The 27,111-nt window shown below is 47.4% G+C and overlaps 2 protein-coding genes across 4 annotated transcripts; one reads left to right on the top strand and one right to left on the bottom strand.

Moving 5' to 3' along the window:
• The first annotated feature begins 1,766 nt into the window (after nucleotides 1-1,766).
• Nucleotides 1,767-26,936, top strand: LOC101473687 (retinol dehydrogenase 12). 3 transcript variants are annotated; one of them, XM_014411088.4, is made up of 8 exons: nucleotides 1,767-2,093; nucleotides 22,812-22,952; nucleotides 23,279-23,413; nucleotides 24,500-24,691; nucleotides 24,782-24,943; nucleotides 25,022-25,141; nucleotides 25,338-25,542; nucleotides 26,351-26,936. In XM_014411088.4, the coding sequence occupies exons 1-8, from the start codon at nucleotides 1,829-1,831 to the stop codon at nucleotides 26,454-26,456; spliced, it is 1,326 nt and encodes a 441-aa protein (XP_014266574.4). In that variant the 5' UTR covers nucleotides 1,767-1,828; the 3' UTR covers nucleotides 26,457-26,936. The 3 variants fall into 3 exon arrangements, with proteins under 3 accessions (XP_014266574.4, XP_076746515.1, XP_076746516.1); XM_076890400.1 differs by lacking the exon at nucleotides 1,767-2,093 and adding an exon at nucleotides 21,092-21,320 and having other exon boundaries at nucleotides 26,351-26,879; XM_076890401.1 differs by lacking the exon at nucleotides 1,767-2,093 and adding an exon at nucleotides 21,208-22,701 and having other exon boundaries at nucleotides 26,351-26,879.
• On the bottom strand, nucleotides 2,932-20,999 carry LOC143412366 (uncharacterized). Its single transcript, XM_076890399.1, has 19 exons — nucleotides 20,862-20,999; nucleotides 19,636-19,754; nucleotides 19,410-19,493; nucleotides 18,688-18,911; nucleotides 13,878-13,971; nucleotides 13,647-13,802; nucleotides 13,461-13,574; nucleotides 13,189-13,378; nucleotides 12,971-13,122; nucleotides 12,777-12,877; nucleotides 12,544-12,690; nucleotides 12,311-12,445; nucleotides 12,038-12,240; nucleotides 11,794-11,940; nucleotides 10,622-10,681; nucleotides 10,418-10,530; nucleotides 6,077-7,726; nucleotides 5,961-5,997; nucleotides 2,932-5,885 (listed from the first exon to the last, which is right to left on the bottom strand). The coding sequence occupies exons 2-19, from the start codon at nucleotides 19,748-19,750 to the stop codon at nucleotides 3,971-3,973; spliced, it is 5,637 nt and encodes a 1,878-aa protein (XP_076746514.1). The 5' UTR covers nucleotides 19,751-19,754; nucleotides 20,862-20,999; the 3' UTR covers nucleotides 2,932-3,970.
• Nucleotides 26,937-27,111: the final 175 nt, after the last annotated feature.

Below are 27,111 nucleotides of genomic sequence, written 5' to 3'. Positions count from 1 at the left end.
TTTAAAAAGAGATTTTTTAATACACCTCTTGTTATCTCCTCATATTGTAAGGAACCCAATGCAGAACTATGTTGGAGAAAATGTGGGGGAATAGGAGAGCATTCACATATCTTTTGGGACTGTCCAATAATTCGAGGTTTCTGGATAAGAATCAAAGAAGAAATAGAGAAAATCCTACAAGTAAATATTCCACTAAACCCAACCATATTTCTCTTGGGAGTTAAACCTAGAGAGATGAAAAATATATTCTGCGGATACTCTTACTAATAGCTAAGAAAATGATAACTGTGAAATGGAAACAAACAAGCTCACCATCCACAACACAATGGAAACAGACTGAAAAGAGTTCCCACAATGGAACGAATGACAGCAAGCTTGAAACTGGAGATGAGGATCTACCAGAGATGGAACTGTGTGGCTAGTAGTGATGGGTTGGTCACGAACGAAATGGCTCTTAGAGCCAGGTCTTTGAAGTGAACGATGCGAGCCGGCTCCGTGGGTTTTTTTTTCCCCCTTTCTCTTGCCCTCTCTTTCACTTTTTTTCGCTTCACGCTGCAAGTCCCTTGTGTTTGCGCTGAGCAGAGACGGCAAACAGAGCCCTGCGTTTGCGCCCCTCCCCTCTCTGCTCAGCGATGAGCTGAGGGGGCGGGGCGGTAGTTACACTCGCAACAGCAGTAGCACACAACAAGAGCAGGAGGGAGAGGGAAAGAAAGAGAGCCGGGAGCAACAAGAGACAACACCCTTACATTGGAAAGGTGCAGTAAAGAAAATGAGTGACACCAAGAAAAGAAGCAAAGTCTGGAACCATTTCAATCTTATGACAAAACAAAGGTAGAGTGTAGAGTCTACAAGAAAAGGATATCATATAGAGCCGGCTCCACAAACAACATGCACAGGCACCTAACAACTGTCCACCCATCAGTGCAATGGGAAGATAAAACGCAGTCAGTTGAGTGTGATATTAATATTTCTAAATGACAACCTTTCCCTTAATTAAAGATCTGGGCGTTCTCCCCCCACCCCCCCTTTTTTTTCTCTCCATATTTTATTGTGTTGTGGTTTGCAGTGTTTTGTGTTGTTTCACTTTAAATTTGTTTAAAAGGAAAAAGCCGAAAATTTAAGTAGTTAAAAGTTGAAATGTAAATAGTTGGTTTTTGTATTTTATAATTTATTTATTACATTTTATGTGGAGTTAATAAATAAAAGTATATTTACAGTGGCCCCTAGAGACAAAGCACGTACAAACTCCAAAACACAACGGAAGTGCTCCAGGATGCTAGGGGCCGTGTTGAGCTTTTGTTACCTAGTGGCTACACAAGCCAGCAAGTACCAACAATCGGATTGGGTATGTGGTAGTAACAGGTAAATTAACTTTTTTAAATTATTTGAATGAAAAAAAAAAAAAAAAAAAAAAATATATATATATATATATATATATATATATATATATATATATATATATCCGAATTTCCCAGAGGAACCCACCCGAGGGATTAATAAAGTTCTGTCTTACCTTATATACACACACATAAATATTTATATATATATAAAGAAAACCAAGTTTTTTTACATTACTAATTCCTTTTGTGCATAATTTTATATTGTTGTCCATAATTAATTAATTAAAGCAACAAAGCAACCTGAAGAGCCGGTTGGGAGCCAAAAGAGCTGGCTCTTTTTAGTGAGCCGAGCCGAAGGAGCCAGTTCTCTAAAAAGAGCCGGAAATCCCATCACTAGAGGCCAGATACTTGGGTGAATGAACTCTGGAACATTGTAAATCTCTATAAATCTCGCCTATGACATGTTTTTCTTTCTTTCTTTTTCTTAAATGGTCTTATGTCAGAGAATGTTAATATGTTGCCTGTTTGTTTGGTTGTTTATCACCACAAAAATTACTAAAGAAAATGTTCTAAAAATAAAAGTCAGAAACGGCGTGGAGGACGATCGCAGCTCTACGGCTGAGAGATGGCATCATAGATGGAGATACGGAGTTTACAGCAAGGTGCAAACCTCTGGGTACACTCAGGAAGGACATCTAAAGAGCTGCACAACATCTGAAACTGTGCCTGAAGGAGTGCCTGACGAGCCCAGTTGTAAGTAAGCTATTAAGACTCGACTGTACACCGTGTTCGTGTTTTCCTCCGAAACATTAAGCAGCCTTTCAACGCCTCTCTCTGTCTCTCGCAAGAAAAGTTGACCCACACAACAAAGTAAAGCTATTTTTCGGCTACGAGCCGACAGGGACCCCGCCGTATTAGTCAGAGGTCCCTTTACTACAGTTCGGAGTCGCGGACCTTCAGTAACAGTAATAAATCACACAGCAATAGTACATTCACGTTGTTGTAAAAAGCATGATAATATATTAAGTAATCCAAAGTATTCAGCATACGTTACTGTCATTGAGTAACGTAACGGAATACGTTACAGAATACATTTTGGGGCATGTATTCTGTATTCTGTAATGGAATACATTTTAAAAGTAACCTTCCCAACACTGCTCGTGATGCATTTGACTTTTCATTTTATCTGCAAGCATTTAATCATTTATTTTAGCTGAATATTGTTGCTGAACATTTTCTGAACTTTCTGTCCTTAAAGGCCATTTTTTCCTTTACTTGTGTAGCTCTGCAATAACTTGCACTAAAGGTGTTTGAATAACAATAAAGTTTGATTATTGATCACAATTTATTCAGAGCTTTGAGGGAAAAGTGTCTCTGAGTGACTTGTTATGAAAGCGTCCTCCTGCATTGTCATTGTCACTCAGACTCTGAACCCGCTGGTCGGTTTGGTTTAGTTTCAGCAGCTCGTCAAGCCAACAGCAGGTAAACCTGATAAGATAAAAGTCACATGGCGCTCTGCTGATTTGTGCAGAGTCACCGTCAGGCACAACATAAAGTTGTTTTCTGAGAGTTATAGAGACGGACTCAGAGGTAGAGATTCTAGTTTTATTAATGAGGAACATTATCTAAAGTCTGTACAGCAGCACCAAAACATCATCAGCTTCACGAGGAGTCATAATCAGACGGACACTTCCTGGCCACAAGATCCAGACTAGCCAATCGGCTTCCAGGACTCCATTGTTCATCAGAAGAGAACCAGCATTCGCCTTGCGTTTTTCGCTTTAGGGTTGACGTGATCGCCTGAGTGGGATTACTGCGACCACCCATGATCATACCCAAACTCCACTCATGCTCTGAACACGGGTGGAGTTTTTGGTATGATATGATGCCATCGAGGCGGAGGTCCACCTCTGCTCACTTTAATGACTGAACCGTTTGATCACATTAGAAAACACGCTCACTTTCTGCACGCGGTGATGAATCTGCACCTCCACACGATGTTTTCACCTGCGGTCGTTTTTTGTGACCGTTTCGGTTTGTTAGCACATTTCCGTGTCAGTTTTCCCGGAGGATCACATTGGCCGAACGAGTCGACCTGGACGCAGGAACTTCTGGAGAGGTTTTTAACTATTTATGAAACAGACCTAACTATGAGAGCAGATGGAGATGGATCCTGATTGGCTGGTCTGGAAACAAATCTTACTGTAAATACAAAAACATAATATGAGCGGTGACTCGGCCACTCCACGATCCCTTTCTGTGTAAAACTCCAACATGTCTGTCAGAAAAGCACCTTCAAGGTTCATTTATTACCAAAAATAACAAACGAAGCAAAAATGTTCCCATCTGTCCGCATGGTTCACACGAACGGGGTGCAGTTCCCCTGTCGTCGACTAGATGGTGCTCGAATAAAAGAAACTGAGAACGCAACGATCAAGGAGCCGTTTCCACCGTTGTACCCCGGTTCGCCCCCAAACCCCCAGTGCCTGTAACGTTAGCACACAGCTGCAGTTGCTTACAGTCGATACCTTGACAGGTGTGCCCTCACCAACAGAAAGTTCCGCCCCCAGACCGTCCCCCTGTAGTGTTAAGAGATGGTGCAAAGTCAAGCTTGTGGACCTCCACCTAGTTCAGCTTTCCTCCTTCCTGCTGCCCTCTTCGCCGTTGGCCTCGGCCCGGCTCTTCACTGTTATCTTCCACTCGTCCCCAACCTCCTCGCCAATCACTATCCTGGTCTCTCTTCTCTCCTTGCTCACCTCCTTCCTATCCTCTTCTGTCTCCTTGCCCTCTTCTTCACTGTCCTCCTCAATTGTTTTAACCTCCTGTTTCTCCTCACTGTTCTTCCCGTCTTCCTCCTCATCTTCCACCATCTCCTCCTCTGTCCTACCTTTCTCCTTAGCTTCCTTCCCTTCCTCCTCCATCTGCTCTCTTTGTTCTGACTCCTTCCTCGTCTCTTCCCTGTCCTCTTTCTCTTTCTTCTCTTCATCTTTTTTGTCCTCCTGATTCTCTTCTGATGTCTCTTCTTTCACAGCTTGTTCCTCCTCCTCTGAGTCCTCTTCATCCTCCAGTTCCAGCAGATCTGGAGACTCTGTCTCTGAAGCTTCAGCACCAAGCAGGATCTCAGTCAGCATCGTCAGTAGCTCGGACTGAATCCCGCCTCTTTTATCAGCTGTTGTTCTGTTGTCCAATTCCACGTTCTCCTCTTTGGGCCCCACCAGGAGACCCGTCAGGTCAAACGACTTCTTCCAAAGCTGTGGGACTTTATTCAGGTGTGTCAGAGCCTCGACCAACCAGTCAAATAACACCTGACCCACATTTGCTTGGAGGGACTGGGGTGATGTCTCCTTGATCTCCACTGGATTCCTGGCAGTGAACTCTGACCAGCGTGACAGCAGGAAGCGCTGCAGCACCGGCTTCATGCAGATCTCCAGCGGCTGCAGACAGAAGGAGCACCCACTAGGGATGACCACTGGCAGAGTCCCTGAGCTGCTGATGGAGGTGAGGAAATGATCACCCAGGTGCTCCCGATGCCGGTCCAGGACCAGCATTGACTTACTATGCTGAGCCGGGCCGGTGCGCAGCCACACCTTATTAATCCAGAGGTCCAACGCTTCCTCGACCGACAGCCCTTCTGGAATAGCCTCCAGCAAAATGAACTCTGGCAGGTCTCTTTCATTGAGCTTCCTGTTTCCCAGCACCAGAGCAGGTAGCATGGTGCCGTCAGCCAGCACCGTCAGGTACACGGTGAGCAGAGGCAAAGACCCTGTGAATTCCAAGGCCTCTGAGCGGCGAGACTTCTCCTGAACCAATCTCAAGTCCACAAAGATGCAAAGCTCATCCATCGCGGCAACGGTGCTCTTTGTCAGCTTGTGGGCCTGGATGATCTTCTGGGTAAACTCCTTGAAGGTCTTTACTTTGGCTTCCAGAAAACGCGGCAGGATGCGATCCAGTGTCGCAGCCCTGCCAGAACTCTGCACACCAAGTCGGTGCTCCAGCATGAAGTTCACCGCCCAGTCGTAAGAGATGCGGAAGGAGACACTAAAACCTCCTTTCTTCTTGAGGGTGGAAGCTTTGTGGAAGAGGTTGCTCTCTGTGATAGGAAGCTGCTGTTCACGCATGGATAGCACCCAGGCCACCATACGATCCGCACCATTGGTTTGGACCTTCTGCTCCTGCTCTTTTTCCTTTAGACGCTTCCGGGCCTCTTTCAGCCAGGATCGGATAAGCGGAGCCTCTGTTGCAAAGACGCGAGAGGCCTGGCGGAGTCCATCACAGAGAGCAAACAGGGCAATCCTCAGCTGACGGGCGGTCAGGAAATCCTCACGCTCTTTAGAGGCAGGTGCAATGGCCGGTGGTTGGGCATGGCCGTTTGCTGTTGATGGCATATGGAACTCTGGATCTTTGATAAAGTCTTCCTTAACCTCTTCAGTTTCTTCAGCGTCATCCAGGTCGTCCAGTCTCTCATCATCAGAAAAGTCCAGGTCCTCCACAGGGCCCATCGTCTCGTCCACGCTGTCCAAAACCTCATCCACCTCAATCGCTCCACTGCAGCAAAGACAAACTTTTATTAGTAGTTCACATCAAATAATCAAACATTTAACTGTGTGGATCAACACATACCTTATTCTGTCTTTGAGAAACCCAACTTTGATTGATCCTGTAAAAAACAAAAACAGCTCTTTGAAATTCAGAGCAATAAAACAGCTCCTTTCAGAGTTACCGAGTGAAATACTGACCTTTGTTTAGAGACGACAAGCCGTGATATTCCCAGAAGCAGCTTGGCTGTTTGCACAGGTTGGCTTTGCAGACGATGCAGCCATACACGCTCTCGTGGCGGATGTTCTTCAAGTTGCAGTTCTTGCACCTCTTGGACACATTACTGATCTTCGTCATCCTGTGCCTTTGTTTGACTGGCTCCTCTGCAACCTCGTTCCTTGTCACGCGCGACGTTGCAATCTCCATTGTCTCGAAGTATTTCTGGGCACACTTGGCGAGCTGATTGCCCAAGCGCTTGCGGAAATTTACCTGAGTAAAAAGACCATCCTGTACCCAGGCGGGAGGGTTCTCTTTGCGGCTCTCACGCAGCACAATGAAGGCGTTGACGATGCTCAGGTTGATCAGGAACCAGAAAAGGCTGCGCCAATGACGGTCCTGAGGGACCCCTCCCAGCGGGTTGCACGCCAGCAGCTGCTTGCAGATGTCGACACCCCGCATGTTCTCCTGCAACAAGCGGAAGGCCATGGGGCGGTCAATGGGGTCCAGTCCACCTACCTTGGTTTGAGACCTTCTCCAAACAGTATCTGGCTCATTTGGAGTTGCATTTGTTGATAGACACCCCATTTCCTTGGTATCCCTCCAGCGAGTGGCTAGCAGGGGGCCAAACTGTCTTTGTAGGAAGTCCCCTGGTTTCTCTAGCTCGCCCTCCTCCCACAGCTCCCTGGGTAGGATGGAGCTGGGAGGAGGGAAGGAGCTGGAGGCATAAATGCCCTGATCCAGAAGCTTCTGCATAAGTGGAACAGACGTGAGCGAGTTAGCAAGGTAGAGCTGGTGGTGTTTTCCCTCCAGACCGTTCACCAGTTCCGGCACTACGGTGAAGCCTGGATCCTGACCCGACTTAACCCCCATCTGTATGAAGAGACGGTGGCAGTAACCAGACTTTGAGTCACAGAGCAGCCAGACCTGAGGTTGAGTCTTCGGGTTCCCTTTGGTTTGGCTGCTGCCCTCTTCCAGGCTGGGCAGCAGCGCCCTGTCGATGGTTAGGCAGCAGTTTGGCCGGTAGGCATTCCACATGGCTTTGCTCAGGATTTCCAGCATCGGCCTGAAGATGTGTATCGAATCGCTGGGATTGCTGGTGCCACGGTACTCGTCTGTGGTGAAGCTGCCCATGCGGATGTTAGTGGCGATCTGCTTGAAGCGTTTAAAGCTCATTGCTCGATAGAAAGTGTAGCTGTTGTCATAGTGACTCCAGGACCAGTAGTGCGACGGGTCGGGAAGGTTTTGGATGCCCATCAGAATAACCAGGCCGATGAAACCTTTGATCTCGTGGGTGGTGACAGGAATCCAGTCAAGGCAGGTGTTGCTGAGGAAACGGCAAGTTTTGGCGTGGGCATTGGTCTCATTGGTGATCAGCTCAATGAGTGCTGCCGGGAAGACCAGGCTGAAGTAGTCGATGGCGTCGCTGCTCTTGGACAGGAAGTGGTGAGGGCCGCTGTTCTGCGTGAAGGGGCGGATGGAAGAGTAGGCATCATTAACCCCTGCTGGTTGTTTCCAACCATCTGCTGACTTCCAGGAGGGGTCAGGAAAGTCCTTGTTCTGATCTAGATCCCTTCCTTTTGAAGATTGTGGCTCCTCACTGTGGCAGAACTGGATGTCCGGTTCAACATAGGCTGGAACAAAACACAAAAAGAGGCTGGATCAACTCTACATTTCAGCAGCTTAACAATCTGATTCTTTGGAATTAACCTAGCCACACCGACCTGACACAGGTTCGGAGACGTCCTGTCTTTAAAAGAGAAGTCTGAAATCTAGAGCTAATAAAACTCATCACATTTAAGTGACATCTTTATACCATTGTACGTGCGTCAGCAGGTTGGCCGAGACGCCGCCATCACTAAAAAAAAAAAAAAAAAATTCAGCTAGCATCTATATCACAATCCTGACATCAGCATGACCTAGGCTATTTCTGAGTATGCACACTTGTGTATACTTGATAGCTGACAGGGTGATTGAGGCTCACTAGAGTCGGCGAGAACAGCGAACTCCTCGCACATTGTTTTCAAAGCCCCCCGCTGACTTTTGCTGCTCAGGTTAAACATGATGCCGGGGCGATCGTGGCTCAAGAGTTGGGAGTTCGCCTTGTAATCGGAAGGTTGCCGGTTCGAGCCCCAGCTCAGACAGTCTCGGTGGTTGTGTCCTTGGGCGAGACACTTCACCCGTTGCCTACTGGTGGTGGTCAGAGGGCCCGGTGGCGCCAGTGTCCGGCAGCCTCGCCTCTGTCAGTGCGCCCCAGGGTGGCTGTGGCTACAATGTAGCTGCCATCACCAGTGTGTGAATGTGTGTGTGAATGGATGTGTAAAGCACTATACAAATACAGGCCATTTCCCCAAATGATATATAAGTTACTTAGATAAATGTTAATGTTAGTTTCATTTCAATGTTGTATTTGTTCCTGAGTAAATCGGTTTGGCTGAGATTAAAGTTCAGCTTCATAACTGCACCGTTTTATTTAAATTTAAAGCCTTACTCTGAGAGCTGTCAGTATGAATTTCACCCGTCATATCCCCTGATGTAAAATGTGCTGTTCTTATTTAAACGGCTGACTCTGAATTAAATCTAATATTAAAAAGATTTTAATTCAGGAGGAAACATTTTCACCGGGAACAAAAGCAGTGTGTTAATACGTGGAGATCCTGAAGGATCCGACAATGATCAGATTATATTTGAAATATTTGTTCAGTTCTCTTCCGAATTACTGCAGCTGTCGGCTGTAAGCTTTGAGTGATTACTAAAATTTTCTAACATCTCTCCTGTTTCTACTAAGAGAGATGAAGCGTGTGTTTCTGTCATGTAGTGATTGTGTTTAACTGTATGAAGGTTATGAGACATGAAACCGATCATATGTAAAAGCAAATTTTGCCAAATTGCTTATCTGGAGCTGTGATGTCATCACCTACACTGTTGTTCCAATTGTAGAACGATCGCGCTGCGTTATCGGGAAGACCGCCAGATTCCCGTGTGAACTTATGAAATATGGACTAGCAAGAACGTGAGTGCAGACTTGCGTACTTGAGTGTTGAGAAACAGCACTAATCTCTGCCTGTTCTGCTGCTCACTGCTGAAAAACACTTAATCACAGCAAGATTATTCCCTGATAACTGCAACTGCATGCTTCCTCTGTGAACCAGTTTAACATTAGAGTCTCCACAGCTGCTACAGAGTAGAACCTGGATCAAACAGTTAAACGCTTTGGAGTAAATTAAGTGAAATCTTATTTTAATTAAAAAACATTTAAAAGGTTAAACATACACGTGCATCAAGAAAACATGCATGAATGGGAGCAGCAGCTCCGTGTTGTTCAGGAAGTCAGAGGCAGAGTGGGGAGAGTGGGGAGAGTGGGGACGTTTAATCAACCGGAGGAGCAGAAACCATCTACCAACCAAGGAATCAAAAATCCAGGCTTTGTATTTCCCAGCTGAATCACTTCTCATAACTTCCTGAAACGGAGAAAAATCCAGATGTTCTGGCTCCGCTGTGCAGACAAAAGCCTGTACACTATTCTTCATACAGGAGAAGCTGCGAGGCCGAGGTTAGTTTGTTCACTCCAAAACTTTCACCCTGACGTGACTGACGTTTAGAGCAGAATGCAAAGAACGGGACTGGAGCCTTCAGACTGAGCGACACAGCTGAGGCTCCAGAAAGTGCCCAAGTAAACATTTACAGCTCAGGCAGCCGAGAGCCAGAGGACAGATCTTTAACACTGCTTCAAGGTTGGATGAGTGGACAAGCCTGGAATTTTCCATGTTGCATCTACAAACTTTAAACAGCGATTGTTAGGCTGAGTAAACCTCGACCCCTCCCCCGTTGTTCCCCCGGTTGCAGAGACTGGAAACCTTCCAGTTCTTTGCCGTCACAGCGATGGATCAATTCCAGGCTCCCCACCAGGAAAAGTGTGATTTAAGAGGAAAACAGAGAGACCTCTGTGAACGCCAAGAACCCGTCGACCTTTCAGCTTCAGAGACGTCAGCTGATTTCCCCCCGAACAGCAGTTTCATCAGCTCCACTTTATCCTCATCGGGGTGTTTGTGCTACTCTGCAGCAGCTGTGGAGACGCTAACGTTGCACCATGAAGAAACCTCTGCTTGACACTTTATTAGCTACACAAGTGTACATGCACACACTACATGGTGTGTGGCTGTTGTGTGGATGTTATGTACATGTGTACACATTGTGTGCGTGCTGTACCCACTGAGCTGCCCTTTGTTTTAAACGAGCAGCTGAACGCAGCCTGTTTGGGTGTAGCAGCGATTGTTGCTGTAGATTGTGTTGTTATGGGTGTAGTTGTGGTGGTGCGGTCTTACTCCTGATCCTGCAGGTGGTGCTGTGATGCTCCGAGTTCATCAGCAGGTGATTGGCCATCAGGTCAGCTGTCTGAGAACTGAACTCACACCTGAAGCACTGCAGGTGGAACGGGCTGAGCGGTGAGGAAGAGAAGAAGAAAATGAGGAGGCGGAGCTTCATCGGCAGCACGAAGACCAACCTGATCAGATCAATGAGGTTCTCACCATGGAGGAGGCAGCCTGTGCAGGGGGACGGCTTTGTCTTTGGAGCGCGGGACGTGGTGGCTGCAGATAAACGATCGAGCATCCATAAATCCAGATTACTGCACGCACTACTGCTAAATAGGGCCGCCACAAGCGATTACTTTGATAGTCGACTAGTCACCGATTATTTTTGCGATTAGTCGACTAATCAGATCATCATCCATTGGACGTAAAACTACTGCTTATTGCACCAGCAGCATCTGCTCTTATATAACTATCATTAGCTTACAGCTTTAAGTGTTTAAGGTGCTAACTAACAATAAAGACAAGATGATCGTTTATTAAATTTTAATGAAATTTGCAGATTGTCTCGGTGAAGTTTAATAAACTCCTTGCTATCTAAAATATAACAGGACACCGGAGTAAATTCTGGAGCATCTCACACTTCTGATAATCAGTTGTCTGCTTGACGTTTATTCAGCTGTGTAAAAACTATAACTTTAATCTCAGCCAAACCGATTTACTCAGGAACAAATAAAATACTAAAAAAAAAGCCAAACAATAACATTTTAAGTTATCTAAGTGACTCATATATCATGTTTAACCTGAGTAGCGAAAGACGGCGGTGGGTTTGAAAACGATTAGCCGGGAGTCCGGTGTTCTCACAGCTCTAGTTAGCCTAGCCCCCGGCTAGCTATCGAGCTAGTGGGTAACAGACGTCTCCGAAAACGTCGGAGCGCTTTTGAAAATATGTGGTGTCCTGATAAACTGAGCAGATATTTGAGGTTTACACAGCTACATTCTCCATGAAAATATGTTAAACGTTTATTTTGTGACCCAGAAAGAATAATAAGAGTAACATTAAAACTAACTAGCTGCCGCCATTGTTGGAAACTGAGCTGGGCTGCGCTATGAATTCTGGGACACAGCTGCTTCTTCTTCTTCTTCGGGGTTTAACGGTAGCTGACATCCTTGTACATGCAATGCTGCCATCTTCTGTTTCAGTCCGTTATTACACTCTTAAATCCTGCTACTTATTCCTGCGTCTTTTGTGATCTTACAAAGCTTCAAACGACGCGTCGACTATTAAATCAGTCATCGACGATTTTGATAGTCGACGTAATCGTGACTAGTCGACAAATCGTGGCAGCCCTACTGCTAAAGAATACTCCTGCAATACTCGGATTACTTACTTGATCATGTGAGCAGCATAGGCCCGGGAGCAGCAGCTGCTGTAGGGGCACAGCAGGCAGTGGACGTGAGTCGGATAGTGGGCGGAGAAATCGGAGGCGTCGGTCCCGCACTCCAAACACACCAACCTGTCGTCATCACCTGACCTCCTGCAGGAGGAGCGGAGAGACACACCTGAATCATGTGACATCAACAACACAAGAGGAGGGGCCCAAAATCGACGTCACCTGTCACCGTCAGCCTCACCTGTTGCCATGGATTCGACGGCTGCCCAGCTTCTTGGTCGGGGACCGCGGTAATTTTGATGCTGTGGGGTTCTTCTGGATCAGAGACCTCTGTGGCTCCATCTTGATCTTGATTGGCTGGATGAGGGAGGCGGGGTTCTGGAGGAGGCGGCTTCCTCCTGATGTCACCAAGGGCCTTATCTTGCCATAGGTCCTGATGGTCACCTGAAGACACATGGACCAGTAATGCCACCTGTCTGGAGCAAGACATTTAAATCAAGACGAAGGCACTGACCTTTGACCCCGGCGGCAGGCCCTCCAGCTGAGGCGGGCGGCGGAAGCTGCGGTGGTTTTCCAGTTTGTGCTGCATCTTGTCTTTGAGGAAAACAAACTGCAGACGACACCTGTTACAGTGGAAGGCCTGGTTTATCTGGGAACAGAGAATTTCAAATTAAAAGACCCATCCACTTCCACTGCAGGAAGTCTACACCTGGTGTTTGTTCGTCTACACCTGGTGCGTGTGCTTACCTGGTGTTTGAGCAGGTGCTGCCGGTAGCTGACGGGATTTCTGGTCACTTTCAGACAGAAAATACAGAGCAGGAAGCACGAGTCTCTGTGGAAGCTGGAGAAGTGCTGAAGGACGTCCGAGTAGAAGGACGAGCGATACGAACACACCTGCGAGGTCGTAACACCTGAGGTAAGGATCAGACCTGACCTAGGACGGCCCGTAGGTGGGAAGGGGCGGGTCAGTGGTCACTCACCTGGCAAACGTAAGGCATCTCACCCGGTTTGTGGTTGGACTTCATGTGGTTTAAGAAGAGTGGCTCGCTTTCAAACGCCCACTCACAGATACGACACATACCTGAGAGACAGACAGGTGACAGGTGAGCCCTGAGCCAACGCAGCTCGTCACACATGCAAAAACACAGGCAAGCACTCCGTGTGTGGGTCTTACAGGAGGAGAGGGTGGGGCCGTGCACCTGGTCCTCGTGGCTCTGCAGCTGAGCGTCAGACGAGAACTGACGGTAACAGAACCTGCAGCACTTCCTGTCATCATCGCCGCCGCCATTAATCAGCTCTGAGTGCTGGAGCATGTGCTGCATCAACCTGCACACACACACATTAAACATACAGAGCACCGCATCTGTATCCCGCGTGTGCTCAGGTGCTCACCTCAGGTTATTCTCTGACAGGTGAGAGCAGATCTGGCAGGTGAAGGTGGAGGTTTTGATTCCCAGTGGGAGGGGCTTCCTCAGACTCAGATCACCTTCAAATGTGCCATAATAAAACTCCTCCACGCTCATCACCACACGGGTGGAGTCAGCCGAGTTTGTGCTGACAGTCGAAGGGGCGGAGCGAGCGGCTGTGGGAGCAGGTGACACACACACAAAGGTAAGACGTAACAAATCTGAGCACACACAAGCACTGACAGGTTATTGATGTACCGCTGCTGATGGGAGTGGCTCTGGTGACGCCATTGGCTGAACCTAAGGGGAGGGCGGGGGACCCAGCCACCTTCAGTGTATTGGCTCCGCCCACTTGGGTCACGTGGAGGTTAACTGAAAAACATGAAACTGGTCAGTTTGAGTCGTCCTAAAAGAAGCTCCTCCCACTCTAGGTGTCACGCTCACCGGGTGCTGGTGTGCTGGTGCGAATCGTCAGCGTGGCGGGCAGCTGCATGGCAGTGAAGGTCGAGCCGGGCTGGGTGGGACCTCCTGAGGGGGCGGGGCCTGACCTTACCGGCGACACGCCCACACTGGGCCGAACCAGCTGACCCAGCGACGGGGCTGTGGACAGGAAACGGCTGATTAGCGATCGGCTGACATCGATCACGGATTTCGTCACCAATTAGATCGACCTACACCGGATGAGCGTGAGCGGCTGCACCGTCTGACCCGGCTGCAGGTTCAGAACCAGAGGAGCGCCGGGGTTCACCACCGTCTGCACCGGGAAACCCTGTACATCCAAACACACGACATCACCATGACACAACGTGGAGACTCAACAGCTTATCTCAGATGTAGTCCCGCCCCCAAATCTGCCCCTGCTTCCTGCTCCTCTCAGACTGGACATCGTCACCGTCTAGAATCTATTCCATTCGATTTGAATCTGGGAAATTTTGCCTATAGAAAGGAAGCTGACACTCGCAAGACTTTATCAAAGGTGTGAGCATCACAGCGAGGCCTTTGTGTCAAAGTAGCTGAAGATAAAACAGAAAAACATGAAGGTGGTTTTTGTGTTCTGGGATTTTATAAAAATAGTCTGCAGTACTTCTGCTTGTGGGGATAGGTTAATTGGATAATCCAAATTGCCATTAGGTGTAAATGTGCGAGTGAATGTGAGTGCGAATGGTTGTCTACGTCTATGTGTGTTCGCCCTGCGACAGACTGGCGACCTGTCCAGGGTGTACTCCGCCTCACGCCCTATGACAGCTGGGATAGGCTCCAGCGCCACACGCAAAAAAAGGATAAGCGGAAGCGAATGGATGGATGGATATTCTGCAGTACATCAAAAACGAAAGAAAACCATTAAAACCCTTTGACTGCCTCACCAAGATAAATACAATGAAAAAATTATTTGTTCATATTTTCTATTCCTTTAGGTCAATAATGATCACAATCAAAAAAAAAAAACAAATTTATACACACCTTATAGTTTTTTAAATATTACCCTCTACCAAACGGTTGAGATGTCTCTCTATAGTACAACTACATAAAGTTCTACAGACATAACTAGTAGAAAAAAGTAAAGGTTATACTCATTTTGCAAAACAATAACTACCCAATTTTGTGTTTGACCCACTTTATTGTGGTAGTAAAACATCAAACATTGATGGATTCCATTTCAACAGTGGGCGTCATAATAACAAACCACAAAATGTATAAAACACAAAAATATTGTAAATTTGATCAAAACTTGATCTGCAATTACCGAAAATTCATAAACATACAAATTCACTTTTGACCTGTTGTTAACATAAACTTTTCACTGTAGTGTTGGAACAGCACTAACATTTTTTTTTTTTTCCCCAGAAAATTCTGGTGGTATATTATATACCATTGCCATTTTGCACTGAAAAATTTGAGAACACACTGAAACAGTTCTGGCTCTTTTCTTTTGCCGTTCATGCAACTTCACCAATACCCCTTGATGATTAGATCTTCTGGTGGTACACTGCAAAGCATTCCTGACTGGCATTCAAGCACAAGAAAACATTGCATTTTTGGCATTTCCATCTTGAGACGCCCTTTGGACAGTAATTGCATCGGCCTCGCTTGTCAAAGTGAAGTGGCCAATGCCCAAAGCAGTCATATCGCACATCTGGCTGTGGTTGTGAGGGTCTTGGGGTGTATCGTTTCTTTGGTGGTGGTGGAGAGCTGGATGATGGTTGGCCAACTTTGGATGCTGGCTTGTTGACTTGTTTCAAGCTATGCGCAACTGCCAGGCGGAATCTTTTGAGTGTGATTGGTTTCTGGTTTAGTTGTCCACATTCCCTCTTGTAGACCAGCCAGGAATTTGCAATGGACAGATCAAGCATGTAACCAAAGAGTGGCAGGTACCATCTTGTAGACTTGGCTGGGGTCTTGTACAGGTGTACCAGCATGTCAGAGAGATCTATCCCTCCCATATGCTCATTGTATGCAGGGATGAGTGATGGGCATGGGATCATAACTTTCGCCTTGGACTCTTTGCTCCAGTGTTTGACAGTTGAAAGTGGCATGATCCCAGAAGCATTACTTAGCAGGTTCACACATTTGTTGTCAAACCATTTAACTGCGATCACACCTTCAGCAGACCTGTAGTCAAAAGCTCTACGCCCTCTCTTCATCAGCTCTTTGTCTGTCATCAAAGTGGCTCCACCTGTGCGATTTGGTCGAACAGTGCCAATGCACTTGACACCCAATGAGGTGTCTAGGTGCTGGACCAGCTTAAAACTGGTAAAATAGTTGTCACAGAACACAACAGAAAGCCTTGGCTGTGTTATGGTTTGGCAAAGTGTTGTCACCACTTTGGCTCCCAAAGGTAACATCTGCTCCTCTTCACTGAGGGTAACGTTGAAGAATGTGGAAGGTCCCTGACCAGGTCATGAATGATGCCAGATGAACTTGCTCGGCAAAACACCTTAAAGCCCCATTCGTCTGGCTTGTTGGCAATATATTGACGGAGATTGCCAGCCCTTGTGCCTTTATATGCTACCATGACCTCATCTACGCTGTGCTTATTTGTTGATGGCATCTGGAGGCATTGCTCACGAAGCATATCAAAGAGAGGTCTGATTTTTTTTAAATCGGTCTTGACTCTCATTGCACTGCTGATTATCACTGAAATGAATGAACCGGCGAAAAAGCTGGAATCTCTTCTTTGGCATGATATCTGCTATCACACTGAAACGTGACTCATGGTGCCAGTAATCCTCTAGCGATGGAAAGTTGAAAACACCCATGAATAGGAGGATTGCCAGAAAATCTTCAATTTCCTTAGGGCTAGTCTTGATTGTGTCCCCCAACTCTTGAGCAGAATACAGATTGGTATGATAGGCAATATGATCAATCATTTCATCAGTGAAGAGCATTTTGAAGTACTGGAATGGGGACTGTAGGGCGTCAGGCGTTTCGAAACTTGCATCTGGAACTTGAAATTCTTCAATGTCCTCATGCTTCCAGATTCTTCTTGTGTCTTTTTTTGGGACTAAAGAGGAAGATGGGTCTAATGTATCCTCTGCTTCATCCAAGGGAACTGTTTTTAGGATAGGTTTCCCTTTTTTGCTCATTTTACGCAAAAGTTTATTAGATCTACTTGTTGAAGGAGCATCTTCATCCAGGGAAACATCAAAGCAGCTTTCATCACTATCATCTGCAAAATTGGGTTGAAAATCTGGATCCTCTATTGGGTCATCATCACTCAGTTCACCATCGGAGTCCTGAGAATTTTCAGGTACAAGGGCCAGGTAGGTGCGTTGTCTTGCTCCATAAAAGGATTTGCAATCCATCTAATAAACATTAAAAAAAATACAATTGTAGAAATATAGTTGGTTTGCTTTCCATGTGTCATTTAAAACTGTACTCTAAAAAATAATCACAGAAAGTGAGTAAATCTTTAAACATTAGAACATTTTGTAACATACAGTATTTGTCATGGAAAAATGTAAACATGTCATATTTACATGTATAGATCATTAAATTATTTATATTCAATAGTAAATAGTCAATTTCATATGTTAAAACAGCAGTTCTAAACATTAGCTAAGTTTTACTACTCTTACCATCAATTGACAAATCAACCGTTTGGTTGAGCATGTTTTTAAAAAAATATTACGGATTTATTACAGCTATTTTCTGGTATCAAATGACATAATCATGTTCAGTAAAGACTCTGACATGTTTATACTGTAGAAAAATGTACTTACCTTTAAAGTTTTTAGCCAAAACAGTCCATGTGTCCAGAGTGATTTTTTGCTTTCTGATTTCTTGGTTGGAGGGTGGCAGATGAGGCCTGCCATATCCTGACACAGTGCCATCTAGTGTTTTTTTTAGGATAACATAACTCAACCAAGTGGTAGAGATGGCTCAATAAGGTTGAGTTAAGCTAAGTACTCCAGTTCATTATATATAGTCTCTCAAAATATGCTAAACCAAATGTTTGAGCAGGCAGTCAAAGTTAATCAACACATGAACATTACCTCTGAAGTTACAGCGGTTTTATTACAGACACAGCGTTTTGCATAATTTAAAAAAAGTTTAAATTTGTGCAGAAGCCTGTTGAACGGCAGAAATTAGGTTTTCTTTTTGTGTGCGTGACAAACAAACAAGATTTTAGACGGGACACACACACACACACACACACACACACACACACACACACAGACAGACAGACAGACAGAGAGAGAGTAGTTTACGTCTTTGTGCAGAACCTGAGATTCTGGCGTTTCAGGCAAAATAAATTTATACTTAAAAATCCTTTCAGGATTTTAATGAATCGATTTTACGTTATCCAAGCTAGAATCAATTTTAATCAATAAATCGATTATCAAAACCCAGCCCTAACCAAAATCCTAAAGTGAACTTCCTGTTTTATGTCACCAGAGTCGCACTGAACCAGGAGAGAGTTTACTCAGCTGAGCAAGAGGATTTCCTCACAGACCGCTTTTCACAGCGCCCCCTGCTGGGCATGAGAAAGAATGCAGGTTTAAAATGCTGCACCCACGTTTTACATCAGGGTGGGGATCTCCAAGGGCCGGTGTCCTGTGGGTTTTAGATCTCAACCTGGGCCAACACACCTGAACTAAATGATTAGTACAGGTGTGTTGAGGAGGTAATGTAGCCATTTAAATCAGCCGTGTATGCTCGAGGACACGTCCACAACCTGCAGGACACCGGCCCTCGACCAGCCGAGGGAGTGGCTTAGTGACCAAAACAAAATAACCAAGATTATGATTTAAAATAATCGTGAGCAAAACACTAAATCACTGTTCCGACAGCCTGACTGCCTGCAGCGGTTTAAAGGGTGGAGCCTAAACTCTGGATTATTGTTCATGGTTTTAATTTATTACGCTAGAGTACACATGTATGTTTCACGTTATGTTACTCGTTATTCTCACGTTTTACTCATTTCACAGAGGAGCGTTCGGCCTGGCTGACCTGCTGAAGCACAGGGTGCGTTTGATTTCCATACCTGTGTAGTGGTGAGCAGGATGGGCTGGCTGCTGCCGGTGCCGGCGGCCGCTGGAAGTAGGAACGTTCCACCCGCTGTCTGAGTCAGGATGAGTGGTGGAGCTTGAGCCATCAGGCGTGGGGCCGTGGAGGCAACAGGGAGGCGCGGGGCAGAGGAGGAGGCGGTAACGACAGAGGAAGGAGGTATCACAGAGGAAGAGGAGACGACCTGGGCAGGTGATGAAGCTGAAGAAGAGAGAAAGGTTAGCAGAAGGACTCGGTGAAAGCTTTTACGGAGGGACGTGGAAGCACAGACTGCTCCTCCACATCCAGGAACACCTTCAGCTCACAGCACCGCGTCTCTGCTGCTTCAGGCTGTTCCAGGATCAGCTTCAGACATCGTCACGTTTGGTTCTCCAACAAAGCTGCTGAAGCTCTGCCTGTCCCAGAGAAGAGGTCTGCTGCTTTTACCTTTGACCTGCTGACCCTTTGCTGCCACTTTCCTCCACACTGTGTTAGCTCTGCTGCTCTGACACACGAACATCAGACAGAGAGCGCCACACTCAACACCTGAACCTGACGACACCTGTAAACTCAGCTTTATTCATCTCGTGCTAGATCACACAGTCAACAGTCATGCTGTGAGAGTCTACAGTAACACAACTGATCTAAGCATCCAAGTGAAGACGCCGTCTGGGGCTCCTGTTGTGTCATCGGCTATTCAAAGAAACACCGAACACATACCTGTTGCAGCAGGTGTGATGATGGGTGGGGGGGTCCTTGGAGGTGGAGTCTCAGAGACTGGGAGTGGAGATGGAGAATCCTCCACTACATGGAGAGAGAGAGAGAGAGAGAGAGAGAGAGAGAGAGAGAGAGAGAGAGAGAGAGAGAGAGTCTGGTTCTAGGGTTTGACTCAGGTCCAGAGTGTCCAGAACTGGTTTTAGAGTTTGGACCTGGTTCTGAGACTCACCTGGCTCTCCATAGTTGTCCATGAAGTCCATGTCATCTTCCTCCACACTGTCATCCACCTGTTGCCATGGCTCCAGCTCCTCCTCCTCACACTCCATAAACAACTCTGTATCCATGTTGCTATGGAAACCACCAGAGAAACCATCATTGTAACCACGATAAAAGAAAAATCTGACCAGCAGCATTTCCACTACGTCACATGACATTGGTACACTGGTACTGCACACCTGCAGCTTAGAGTTATATTTAACCTGAGAGCCAGGTGAGCAGGTGATCTTTTCACAGGTAACTTTAGCTGTAAATACTCGAGTGCGTTTAGTTTCAGAGAACACCTGTGAGCCCAAAGACCAATGAGAGAAAGGCGGAGTCGTCTCTCAGCATTACCACAGTGACATTAAACCAAAAACTACAAACAGACATGTCCTTCAGGGACAAATCAGCTGAAAGACTCTGTGGTGCGTCCACAGCCTGAGGACGGGTCCATCAGGTTTGATCAGCATCACAGACGCTGATGTTTGTGTCAGTGAACCTCACAGCTGCGCAGTTCAGTCCCGGTTTGAACAGAAGTCGGTAGATTTAAAACATTTATGATTTAAATGAGGACACATGTGCAGTCCAGTCAAACACCTGCGTTTGCCGAACACGCTGATCAGGATGACCTGACCCCGCTGATCACGCGCACAATCACGGCAGCGGCGTTAGTGTGGACAGACTTCCGGTCACTGTGACGTTTCGATGCCTTCTGTTGCTGCCGTTTGTGCTCTGTCTCTTTGTCACGGCCCTTATTTTAAATAAAGTAGTGGTGTGATTAACAAAGGCTGGCCTTCATTCGCTCAGCTGACGGTGAAGTTAAACAACAGCAGCTCTGCACAAACTCTGACGTCGGTAAATCTTTTTAAATAAAGTTGGGTTCAATCAGCTGTAGTTGCAGGTGTAATGGCAGCTGCCGCCACAGGGGGCGCTCAGCCCGCTCTCCGGGTTTTTGTTCCTTTCAACCCGGCTGAGACGCGCCTGTCGGCGGGGACCCGAACCTACAGGCCGAGCGGGCCCAGCTGAGCCGAGCCGGGTCACCGGGCTCTCGGTCAGGACCAGAGCTCAGCACGCAGCGCGCACCCCGTCTGCACCGCCCCGCCGGGGGCAGCTCGTCGCTGCACGCCGAGCGCCTTCCGAAAGCTTCAGCGGGGCCTGCGTGTGACGCCGGGACAAGCCGTGCCGGGCCGGGCTTACCTGAAACTGGAGCGGCACCGCAGAGCTCGGACGGGTTCGCACGGCTCTTCTCGAGGCGCGCTCCGGTTCGACAGTCAGGGGGCGGGCCTTCCGCCCGCTGCCGTTTTACAACTGCGGATTGGTCCGCACAGACACGTCACTTCCTGTTCAGGTGGCCCTGCAGCTCATTGGTCAGTGGAATCTTTGTGGAGGAGCTGAACCGAGTCGCGGCCGTCAGGATAGAGGCGAGCAGACCGGATTACCGGGCCGGGGGACAGCGGGCTCCGCGGCCGGTCAGCGGGGAGCGACGGGCGCCAGGACCGCCGCCACGCTTGGGCCAGGGCGCCATCTTCTTTTTGTTTTGTTTGGATGGGGCGTGACCAATGTCCGTGACGTCACGAGCTGAAAAAGCGCGTCGTAAAATAAAAACGAGTTTATTTTTTCAGGTGTTTGTGCTTCAGAAAAAAGTACCTCACACAGGTGAGGCTCACCTTTCAGCCAGGTCTCAACACAGTGGCACGCGCACTGAACTTCCTGTGACACGCTGTGATGTCATAATGAACCAGAAGTTTTCCAGAGTGTCTCCGCACAAATCACGTAAATCTAAAATGTATATTTTCTGAATCATTTTCAGCTTAGAGCAAAGAGAAGGTTTCATAAAATAACTAGCCCTGGCAGCATAACGTGCCGTTTTTGTCCCCGTGTTTCTGAAGCACACACCCACAGAGTGCTGATGTGGATCTGCAGACCTTTAAATTAGACTTTGGTTAGTAGAGTTTACTGACAGAGCAGATGAAACTCGAGCTGCGAGCAGGACTGTTATATGTATTATGTAGTGATTTTATTCTGATTTTATTTCATTTTATTGTTTACCAAAGAGCAGAGCGTCATCGAAGTCAATGTTATTGTCAAAAACTACATGTACAGATCACACACAGGAACCTGCAGGGCTCCCGTGGCCCTCAGCGTTACACTAAACAACATGAAAGTCTTATACACACAAGTGTCCAACACAATGCGAGTGTTTGTGGGCACTGTGGGTCAGAGGGCAGACGTGGGTGCAGGTCTGGTCGACAGGTTCAGCATCCTGACGGCCTGATGGATGAAGCTGTCTCTCAGTCTGCTGGTTTTGGCCCCGAGGTTCTTCAGTCTCCTTCCTGATGGCAGCAAACTGAAGAAGCTGTTGGACGGATGGGTGGAGTCACCTGTGACGCAGAGAGCTTTTTGGGTGAGGCGGGTGCAGTAGATGTCCTGGAGAGAGGGAAGAGAAGCACCCACGATCCTCTCTCTGCTCTCACTGCTCGCTGTAGCTGTTTCCTGCAGGCCCAGTGCAGCAGCCGTACCACACGGTGATGCAGCTGGTGAGGATGCCTCTGTAGAAGGTGCTCATCGTGGGGGTCGAGGCTCTCGCTTTCCTCAGTTTGAGCAGGAAGTAGAGTCACTGTTGGGCTTTACTGACCATGATGCTGTGTTCTTTGACCAGGAGAGAACTTCTGAGATGTGCACACCCAGGAACTTGGTGCTGCTTACTCTCTCCACAGCAGCACCACTGATGGTCAGTGGGGTGTGCAGGGTGTGAGTTCTCCTGGTCTATGATGATCTCCTTGGTCTTCTCCACGTTCAGGGACTCAGCCAGATGTTTAACTTCACTCCTGTCGTAGGTCTCATGGTTGTTGCTGATGTGACCTACCACAGTTGTGTAGTCTGCAAACTTGAGGAAGCAGTTGTGTGATGGTGTGCAGTCGTGGGTCAGCAGAGTGAAGAGCACATCCTCGGGGAGCCCCCGTGTCCTGCTGCTGGAGGTGCCGACCGACTGTCATCACTAACAGTTTCTTCTTCCTGCCCATGGCAGAGATTGGTGGTTTGTGGAACTGATTCCAGAGCAGCTCTGTGCTGGATAATCTCCTCTAATCTGTTAATCCTCCTTCTTCCGTCTAGTTTAGCTCCCTCTCAGTCTGTTCTGACCTGCAGGGATGAAAGCTGCACATTCTGGGGGCTTCCTGGTGCTGCCGTGGCCCGGTGGCGGCGGCAGCTCAGACCCGGCCCAGGGAGAGGAAAGTCAGGGCTGCCTGATGCTGAGATCTGGAGCTCTGCTGGGAGTCACGCTGATCTGTAAGATTTAACTTCTCATTAATTCAAACAGTGTTACATTACAGCCCAAATAATGTCTCAGTTAATAATACAGACTGAGAGCCACTGACCTGCATGAGGACAAATACATTCTTGTTGTTCTGCATTCGGGGTCCAGATCCACAGCTGGAGCCGCTGCTGCTGCTGTGAGCTTACATGCAGAGTCAGTTTTGATGCAGGCAGGTTAATGTCAGCGTTCCTCGAAGAGTTCATGAAGAAATACAAATGCTGAGTTTCTCACAGAAATAACAGATCCAGGCCTCGCCCCACTGCTGCCGTACTGACAGAGAGTGTGTGTGTGTCTGCAGGCGTGGCGGTGTTGAGGAAGTGGATCGCAGGTGGAGTTTGTCGCTGTTCGGTTCGTCTGGATGGGAGAACAGTTGTGATCACTGGAGCAAACGCTGGCATCGGCAAAGAGACGAGCAGAGATCTGGCACGCCGAGGTCAGCCCGGTTTGATCCCGTCTTACTGCCCGAACACTCGAGTGTCTCCTACAAGAAAGGACGAAGCTTTAGAAGCTGCTGACAGGGAAACACTACAGTCCCATGTTGTGGGCGTGTTATTGTAATCTGAGAAACACCTGTGATCCAGCCAAACATTCCCACGCCATAACACTGCATCCACCCTTTTCTCTCCATCCTCCTGATACAGCTTCATCTCAGTTTCACATGTCCAAAGACGGTTTTCAGAAAGCGCTTGTTTTAAAGTCTGATCGATACCCAAGGTCTGCACCTTGTTGTATCTCCATCCATGAAAGCATTGCAGTGATCGTCCTGCACAGCGTTTCAGGCCTTTTAGACGCTGTGAAGTTGTTTTTCTTACCATGGAAATAATTCTGTAATCTTCCACTTCAGTGTTTTCTGTGGTCGTTAAGGTTCTTGGTGCTGCTGAGCTGTTTGGTGCATTGATTATTTTAAACACTGATCCACTGATTTGATTGGCTGTTCTTTAGTGAACGTGGTGCTCAGCTGTGGAAATCTTTCTTCGTTTCACTCAAATGTGATTGAAAGTCATTCGACATCTGTAACAGTTCAAAGCATTTCTAGAAGGTCATGAAAGAAGACGAGATGTGCGCGAGGGCGACTAATCCTGGCTCAGCAGCTGAGGCCTGGGCGCGTCCGAGTGCTGCCGCCATGTTTCCCACTCCAGGAACAGAAACTCTTCTTTCTGTTCTCGTGAAAGCTGAAGTCTGTACATGTTTCACCTCACCACTTACTTTAAAAAAGCAATTAGTTACTAATTACTGATCACTTACTTAGTTACCTTATTACTTAGTTGCTTTTCAAAAAATGAATACACAAGCTGAATATGAAATAAACTGAATCGACCTTTCAGTACATTTTGTCTTCATATCAATTTGAATCAAATGTAAAAATCTCTTTGTTGTTTTATGAGTTTTAACCTTTTAACTTTACGCATCAAGCAAAAATGAAATTATTTCAACTGCATGTTCCAGCATATAAAATAAAATCATGTTTTGTGTTTGCACAGCGGACGCTGATGTGTTTGTCACTTGTTACTGCATTAAGGAGCCCGGGTAGTGATGGCGTGCAGGGACCTGACCCGGGCAGAACGGGCGGCTGAGGAAATCCGCCGGTCGACAGGAAACGGTAACGTGGTGATCAGACACCTGGACCTCGCTTCCACGTACTCCATTAGACAGTTTGCTAAAGACTTCCTGGACAGCGAAGAAAGGCTGGACATCCTCATCAACAATGCAGGTGAGCGCACCTGTGAACAGGTGAGCGCACCTGTGAACAGGTGAATGCCCGTTCGTCTTTTTGTCGTTCTGAGCATCCGTCTGTCTGCAGGAGTGATGATGTGTCCAAAACAGCTGACCGAGGACAACTTTGAGACACAGCTGGCGGTCAACCATCTGGGTCACTTCCTGCTCACCAATCTGCTGCTGCCGAAGCTGAAGAGCTCCTCCCCCAGCCGTGTGGTCAACGTGTCCTCCATTGCCCACCGTGGAGGTACCCCCAACCTCTTAAAAGATCTCAGTGCTGATGATGTTTGCGTTGTTTCTTTAACACCTCATGTGTTTCTTACAGGTCGTATTGACTTTGACGATCTGTTCTTCAGCCGGAGGCCGTACGGCGCTCTGGAGAGCTACAGACAGAGCAAACTGGCTAACATCCTGTTCTCCAGAGAGCTGGCCCGACGTCTCTCAGGTCCCCACAAACACTGAACGCCACAAACGCTCAGAGGTCCCCGTAAATATTCAAAAGCCTCAGAGGTCCCTACTGTAAAATGGTTTGACGGGAGGAAGGGTTATCTCGCCTCTCAGCGCTGTGATGTGATTGACCGCCGAGCTCCCGAAAGTACCTGTGAACCCGCCTCCTGACTCTGTCCTCACCTTTCCTGCAGGCTCTGGTGTGTCGTCGTTCTCTCTTCACCCAGGCGTGATCCGGACCGAGCTGGGTCGCCATGTGGAGGGTTGGTTCCCCCTGGTCGGGCTGCTGCTGAAGCTCCCATCCCTGCTGCTCATGAAGACTCCGTGGGAGGGCTGCCAAACCAGCCTGTACTGCGCTGTGACGCCGGGCCTGGAGGAGCTGTCTGGATGCTACTTCAGGTAGGAGGCAGGGGAGGGGCCGAAGAAACACCTGTGCCTCTTTCTGTTCCCTGAGCATCTCAAAGTGTTAAAGTCCGAGGAGCAGAATTCAGGTAAAACAAGAGTAGACGGCTCTGATAATAAATGTGGGCGTGTCTGAGCTGCTGAATGGTAAACAAATAAAACCGTTCTGAGATCAGAGTTTTCACTTCCTGTCATTTCTCTGTTTCCTTTCATGAGATTTCTCCTCTCTCAGCTTTAAGTAGTAAACACGTTCGAATAAATGGAATAACTTTTTAAAATGATGTTACTGAAGCCCTCTGCGTTTCTGCCTGCCAGCGACAGGGTGGACTACTTTGTTTCAGCTGCTGCTCGCTAGCTTGACTGTCAGCGTGCATCCGCAGGCTGTGAGAGGCTATCACACTGACACAGATACCTGCTAATCACTAACATCCAATTAAAACCCACAAATTTCACTCACCTAAACCAGAGCTCCGCCTTCTTGGACATTAACCTAACAGCGGCCATATTATTGGTCAGACGATGTCATTAAAAATGAGGCTCCGACAGCACAAACACAGAGCAGAGGTCCAGGTCGCGCCTGCAGGCAGCGAGCAGCTACAGCTGCCTGTGTCAGCATCCACTTGTTGGTCAAAGAGGCAACGATGCAAACTTTGAACCTGGACGTTAGAAGAGCTGCAGGTTTTGAACTTCGGGTTGATTGATGAACAAAGACACGTTCAAACATTGCAGAGCTTTTCTGGGGTTATTTCCATTTTAAACACATTAAACTGAGTCACTTGTTCATTGTTCATATCTGTGTTTGCAGCGACTGTGCAGAGAAAGAAACTGCTCCAGAGGGACAGGACGATGTGGTGGCAAGAAAACTGTGGGAGGTGAGCACACGTCTGGTCGGACTGAAGAACACCTGCTGACCTTTAACCTCTGACACACGAAGCAATGGAGCTGCAGACTGCGGACAAATGAGGACAGAAACAAACAGATTTACCTCTTGTAGAGACAAATGAAGCTCTGTGTTGTTGCCCCGTTTGAGTCCCAGATGTTCCAGCTGCTGATATTTGTCCTGTCCTCCAGAACCTGGACTCTCATGTGCAACATAAACCTCCATGTCCCCCGACTGTCCCCTCGCTGTCCCCTCACTGCTCCCTAAATATTTCCTGACTTTTCCTTCGTTTTTTCTCCATTGTATGTTTATTATTCCATCACGTATCTTCATGCTTTCCTCTTTTGATGCTTTCGCTGACTTCCTGTGTCCTCCTCTTTACTGGTTGCTGATGTGTGGAGTTCAGCTGTGTGGACGTGAAGCTTTGGGTGTTATTAAAGACAGTTTGACTGTTTCTATACTCTGTGTGTGTTTGATAGATTCAGTAATAATAAATCCAGAATGCTCTGTGGGTGGAGCTTGGCGAGCACCTTTCTTTCCAATAAATGAGGCCTCATTTCTTACGCGTGGTTCCAGCTCTTCTTGGTATCACAGGGTCAGAGTGCTCCAGAAGGGTTCATTTTTCAGCTTTGGGATTCTTGCAGTGACAGCATGGAGACACTTGCTCGGTAATAAGAAAATAATGA

This window comes from Maylandia zebra, linkage group LG11, assembly GCF_041146795.1.
Source record: "Maylandia zebra isolate NMK-2024a linkage group LG11, Mzebra_GT3a, whole genome shotgun sequence".
In the NCBI taxonomy this organism is placed as follows: Eukaryota; Metazoa; Chordata; class Actinopteri; order Cichliformes; family Cichlidae; genus Maylandia; species Maylandia zebra.
This window is presented reverse-complemented; position numbering and strand designations above follow the sequence as displayed.

What these genes read in the sequence shown, in the direction of transcription:
- LOC143412366 (XM_076890399.1), bottom strand. Translation starts at nt 19,750, where the DNA reads ATGGATACAGAGTTGTTTATGGAGTGTGAGGAGGAGGAGCTGGAGCCA. An exon ending in TCCTGCTCACCACTACACAG is followed by an intron (nt 13,972 to 18,687) that starts GTATGGAAATCA and finishes TTGGATGTACAG; the next exon opens with GGTTTCCCGGTGCAGACGGT. An exon ending in AGCACCTGCTCAAACACCAG is followed by an intron (nt 12,446 to 12,543) that starts GTAAGCACACGC and finishes CTCTGTTCCCAG; the next exon opens with ATAAACCAGGCCTTCCACTG.
- LOC101473687 (XM_014411088.4), top strand. Translation starts at nt 1,829, where the DNA reads ATGGTCTTATGTCAGAGAATGTTAATATGTTGCCTGTTTGTTTGGTTG. An exon ending in GCTGGGAGTCACGCTGATCT is followed by an intron (nt 22,953 to 23,278) that starts GTAAGATTTAAC and finishes GTGTGTCTGCAG; the next exon opens with GCGTGGCGGTGTTGAGGAAG. An exon ending in CTCCATTGCCCACCGTGGAG is followed by an intron (nt 24,944 to 25,021) that starts GTACCCCCAACC and finishes TGTTTCTTACAG; the next exon opens with GTCGTATTGACTTTGACGAT.